Genomic DNA, 6,148 nt, shown 5'->3' on the forward strand with positions numbered 1-6,148 from the left:
AAGCCACAAACTCCTGCACAAACTGATCAGTTCCGATGGCTGATCCAAGGTGACGGCACCCGTCAGTGGTGATAGACACACCCGTGCCGGCGAAGATGGTCTCGGCTGCCTCTAGCTTGTCCGGCTTGACGACGAGGACGGACTTGCTGGGGTTAATGAAATACCCGAACGCCGGCCCATCCCCGACGAGTCGGTCCCACCACTGGCGGAGAGGGTTGAGCCCGCCACCCGCGGACGAGTCATCCGCATACCAGCTCTGGCGTGTTCCTGGGGTTGCCACTCTGCGCACCAGGGGGAGTACCCCCAAAGCGTACATCGGCATAGCAAGAGGATCTCCCTGCGTTGTGCCTTCTCGCGATAGGAGGCACTCCCCGTCCACGAATAGGCGGGCCGGCTGACGGTAGCAGTTTACGATAGCGGGTGTGATGGCTGGACAGAGGTGCGCTACGTTGCGCATACATGCTTCTCTGTTAAGGCGATTGAACGCATTGGATGCATCCGCCATAAGCACAGCGTCAACGTCTTCTTCATGGAACGTGTCGTGCATGGCGTGAATGGCCGCCTCAATCAGTACACTACCGTACATACCGTAAAGTACCGCCAGAGCGCCCCACCATCTCATCCTTTCGTGGTCGTATTGTGGAGGTGGTCTGCTGTCTGTAGGTCATACGACATGAACCGCGATCATCATGTCTGACCTGATGTACGGATCCAATGCGTTTTCCCCGCTTCTTACTAGGCCTTGACGGATTTAATATGCTAATATTTTCGTGAAATTATGCTTTTCGCATTGCTGAAAAAATGGCAGAATTATGCTATTTTTATGCTAACAGTTATCATATTATGCCGCATCGTGCTCACATATGCTGCTAATGTATATGATGGTTCTGTGCAAAATAACAGGGGAATTTTTTGTAGAGGGCGTTGCACTGTAGTAGGAAAAGTTCAACGGGGTCAACGCACCGTCCGACCTACATGTAGCTACGACCGTCACTGATTGTAGTGGACTGGACATATTATCAAGGCAGCCGTAAACCTACAACTTCCTGGTGCGTCTACTTGTACCTGTACTTGTAGAACATGTACAACTGTATGGAATTTGATGCGAACAAGCGGATTATTCCAATTTATGCGATTCGTATGCAATTTGCCTCGAATTATGCGCTTATTCGATTTTGGTAGGAATTATGCGAAAAATTATGCTAGCATAATCCGTCAAGGCCTACTTCTTACTGCCAACCAATTGGATCGGCTACAAGTCATGCAGAATCGGGCGGCAAGGGCGGTTTTCGGACTCTCGCATCACACCTCCGCGCGTACTCTCCTGCTGCAATTGGACACCTACAGAGTATCCGAGATATTCAGGCAGAAGTTCATCGTTCTGGTCTGGAGGTCTCGGAATGAGCACGCAAGTTCTGAACTGCAAGCCCTCCTAGTTCCTTCGTCAGCTGGCCCAACTAGGTTGCACTCCACCATGGGTCTGCGCCAACCGCCAGTTTCCACCAGGTTCGGCAAGGGTTGCCTCGCGTTCCGGGGCGCCCAGCTGTGGAACACATTACCCAGCGATATACATGTACGTGCCATCTCCACGCTCCGCCAGTTCCGCGCCAGCATGATCCCGCACACACTTACTGGCCTTAGTACCTAGAGTACCAAACGTCCTGTTTGATGATCAGCTGGCTTAGTTTTTCTCCACCTCTATCCTAATTACATCAGTCCCCAATTTCATTTATTACTGCTTTCTATCTGCATTCGCCACCTTTTCATTGGGCAGATCTGCCCGTTTGGTTTGCGAATTAAAATAAACACAACAACAACAACAACCTTGTACACATATTGCACGTTTTGCAGTCAATCCGTACCTTCAAGAGGACACAATTACAAGCTCCACCCAAAAACCTGCCAAGTGTGACCTTAGTACACTAAGATTCTCACATCGTACACACTTCGTTGCACTCTGCCATACGATTTTCCTTTCTCTTTTTTTTGTTTTTTTTTGTTTTTCACTCTTTGAGCCTCTTGTACGGGCAAAATAACACATTTTGTGAAGAATCAACACATAAAACGAATCATCAGATACAGTATTTACAGAATCTGTCACTCAGTAGGATCACTGCACTGTGCAGGTTCACTGGATGCGTGCCTTTTTTATTTTCCTTTCTCTGGCTGTAAAATCAAGGCGGGGCGCTCTCGCGAGACGGGGCGCTCTGGTGGTACTTTACGGTAATACCACAGCAGATCTGCAGACTGTAGACATGCATCTAGACCAGGGAGTCGTCAAATATTTGACGACTCCCTGATCTAGATCCCTGATCCCTGATCGCACACTCCATTTAGTGTAATTTCACAAATTTTCGGTGTACTTTTATTTTCGGTACTTTCGGTGCGTCTGTTTCATACCTAAAATTTCAATACACCGAACAAACACTAACACACATAATCCAATAGGGAACTGCTTCTCTGTACCGAAAATTTCTGTTCACCTAACCTAGCCTGTTGCCCTCATACCGAAAATATTGAGCACCGAAAATTTCTGAAATTAGAGTATACGGTAAATCGGACAAGTGCTGAGTTTTAGCACATAAAATCGCGCGCGCGCACACATCACACCACGCCAGTCATGTAGATCTACAACACACGCGGTGCACGTACAGGTGCAAGGTGGGTCTAGCTTGCAAGCTTTTGTACACCAGCACGCGCACGATGGGTTTCTTCGGTACAAACCACATGCACCACCCAGTTAGTACTCTCAAGACAATCAAACATGAACTCTTTTGGTACGAATGTGGTGCATGCAACCCCATTCGGAGTATTTTAGCTCACTCTGCAAACAGACCAGAACGGAAAGAGACTTCATTTCGGAAACATACATCGGTATTTGTAAGCAAAGAATTGTGTCAAGTAAAGCAACTCTATTTCTAATTGGATGCTTGGAATAGTGTTAGACTTGGCGAGACGGGAACTGGCATATGTGCATGCGCAGCTGGACGGATCACGCAATTGAGCTTAGCACACGTCCTTTGTGGTCGGAAAGGTGAGCACTTTGCATCATGTTGGCAATCAACAGGATTAGTTTCGACCGCTATTCGCTGTCAGTTAGTGTCACACATGAAGTCGTAAACGCGAGAGTGCACTCGTATAACTAGGAACTGACTATTAAAGTACAGTCAGTGCCATGTTTGGGCAGGCTTTAATTTGCTGGCTCTTCCTTGAGTCTAGACCTGACACGTTACTATTCAACAAGTCATTTAGAGTCTACCCCTCTAATATACATGTAGCTTCGTTTTGTATCTCCCTGCCTACTGGTATGGTGTCTAGTAACGCATGCAGGAGGCGCCCCCAAGACCAGAATGGTGATGGAAGTAAATACATACATGTACATACTCTGATGAGACCTAACTGAGGAACGGTAACAAGGTCGAAACAGCCAGCTGTTTGGAGATCTGAGTGCATGCATACACTGTAATTAAAACGGTACTCTAATTGGAATGCTCCAGGCCGGGAAGACTAACACTTAGAGAAGCTTACTCTATAATTGTTATGTCGCTGATGCACGTGTTCCTCACAAGAATCCTTTATTATAAGTGACTATGATGATGTGACAAAGAGAACAGAGTTGTGGTGTACGTAGGCCAAGGAAGTTGTACGTGTTATTCAAACCAATCTCAAAACTTCAAAGGTCAATGTTGTATTTTGCATAACAACTACGCCAGGCTCCGGGAAATCACTAGATTCTTCCATGGTTCGTTCCTTCTCTGAACAGACTGAAGGGAGTTTTGACCTGAATAGGACACTCTACATTGCTGGTTTGATGCGGAACACCCAAGTAATGTAACATGTACCCAGTACCCTTCATAGGTAGTCCTGAAGGATGGGAAATTGTACTATACTGTATTTGTAAAGCAGGCTGCCTACACTAGTGTACCAATTGGCTAGGCCCACAAGGCTTCGCAGGAACCCCAAAGAAGAAAATAGAACCATCAGAAAAAAGACCGATAGAGTGCAAGAATGATGCAAACCCAAGACTGTCAGGGGCTTCCTGTACTACCGGACCAGCCAAAACCACAAAGTGCGGACCATTCACATCACAATTCTCTCAGACAATGATGGATAGTAAAAGAAGTTGGTTCATCTCATTTCGAATACTTTTGTAGTATTAAACATAAATCTGATAATTGCATAGATAAAAGCAAGAGTCCATGCACTCTTGATGAAAGTTGAAAGGTTGGGTCAGGGATACACAGATTTGCCAGTACGGTAATAAGAGGGTGCATGATCTGAGGGCACGAGATACACGTGTATGCACCGTACAGTGCCGTTGCACATTGCACTTTGAAGCATTCATTTGCCGCCTCTTCCATCTGTCCCCGAGATCATCTGGATATGGCCGATCAGTACTCGTACTGGCGCCGAGTGGCGGTCACTCTGATCTGGTCAGTTGATTTTCTTATCGATCACGAGAAGTGTCGACTACTGAGCGTAGCCCTTGCTGCTTGGCGGATAATGCCTTCAGAAAATTCAACAAAAAGGTACTTTTTCTGGTACATGTTACGTATGTAACATGTACCCGTACATTTACGTGAAATGTGTCGTGCGTGTTCAAGGGCATGCAATCATTGGCCTTTGCCAAGGCTTTGGAGACAAAAGAATGTCAATCAAAAAATTAATAATCGACAATCATCGGTCAAACTCAAAGTACTGTAAATCATAAATATATGTAACGAACAATTAAATCTAACGAGTTAACGAGCAAAGATTTGTCGTTATTTTAAAATTCGTTAGCAGAAGTCGTATGATTCGGGCCTCGCACGATTGAAATCGATCATTTCACATTATGGCATGCAGCGCGTGTTCAACGCATCGTAACTCGGTCAATTCTCAACGGAATTCAACAATCGAAAGATCTAGATGATAGCCGAGACGCTCAGCAGTCGGCTCGAACAACTCCGAAGTCTCTCTGATGAATTTTGACGAAGCGGCAGGAGATCGAATAATTTGAATTTTTTACGCTCTTACGCTGGATAAATTTCATTTCCTTTATTCTCCTGACATCGAGGTATACTATTCCTGTGATAGACAACAATGAATGTCATTGACGAGCATCTGTCTGAGAAAATCGTTGACTTTTCAAACCGTTAACCTTCGAAAATCAGAAAATCGTTAACCGTAAAAGTTTGCGGGTCGTTAAAATATGATTTACAGTAACAGTTATATGGATACGAGTTAAGAGTAACTCTCCATCACTGTAACATGATACTATATACAGTCAGAAAGTATTTATGGCTCAACATCCGAGTTTCAAATTGCACACCTGATGAGCCGTCACGAACCATACGGCGAAACGTACGTCGTGTGAAACAACTTGTTTAGTAACAGTTATCTTTCGCGTTGTTGTACATCGTACTGAAGACACATTGGATCAAATCCCCACCACTGTACCCCCTCCTCATATCACTACAATCATGGCATTTCCCAAATCGGCCGGCCGGAAAATTCGTCGAAAACTGTGGTTTTGACGAAATCACCAATCTTTTCGCCGAATATGCAATTTTCGCACTGAATTCGCCGAAAATCGATGTGTTTTGTGCCTCAACGGCATGCAAATACAGTCTCTGTAGCCATTATACTGCGAAAGGGGACTGCGACTTTAGGCATTTCCGAAATCGGCCAGCAGGAAAAGACGACGAAATCAATGGCTGTGAAGAAATAGCCGATAATAGCGCCGACTGAATTCGCCGAAAATCGATGTTTTAGTGCCTCTAAAGCGTGCAGGTTATGTTGTTGTTGAACTGATTGTGTGTTGCTCTCCACGCTGTAGACCCGGGCATGGCCAATAATATGGGTAGACAATGCTCACTGCTGCTGATGCTGTGCTGTTGCGGCATAGCCAATGTCACCCAACTGGTCTCCAGCTCGTAAGTGACTCAGGGTCTTTTGTCATTTGCTGTTGTTCCGCATACATTGTGCCAAGAGTAAATAGCCCCCCCCCCCCCCCCGGGGGTTATGTACTCGGATTGTACCTACATGTCCATGTACTCATACTATAACTACACTGGTATGAATCTGACAATCACTAATAAGATACATTCAGCTGGTGTCTTATAAAAAGTTATAAACCTCTCTCTCTCTCTCTCTCTCTCTCTCTCTC

The 6,148-nt window shown here is 45.6% G+C and overlaps 1 protein-coding gene across 1 annotated transcript in view; it reads left to right on the forward strand.

Annotated features, from left to right (window-relative positions):
* The first annotated feature begins 2,844 nt into the window (after nt 1–2,844).
* The window catches only part of LOC135825236 (uncharacterized), an 18,023-nt gene continuing 14,719 nt past the window's right edge, over nt 2,845–6,148 (forward strand). The window contains exons 1-2 of the mRNA XM_065337976.1: nt 2,845–3,034; nt 5,819–5,915. Coding sequence (XP_065194048.1) covers nt 5,827–5,915 — 89 coding nt within the window. The 5' untranslated portion in view covers nt 2,845–3,034; nt 5,819–5,826. The remainder of the gene's footprint in view (nt 3,035–5,818; nt 5,916–6,148) is intronic.

Source organism: Sycon ciliatum, chromosome 1 (genome assembly GCF_964019385.1).
Source record: "Sycon ciliatum chromosome 1, ocSycCili1.1, whole genome shotgun sequence".
In the NCBI taxonomy this organism is placed as follows: domain Eukaryota; kingdom Metazoa; phylum Porifera; class Calcarea; order Leucosolenida; family Sycettidae; genus Sycon; species Sycon ciliatum.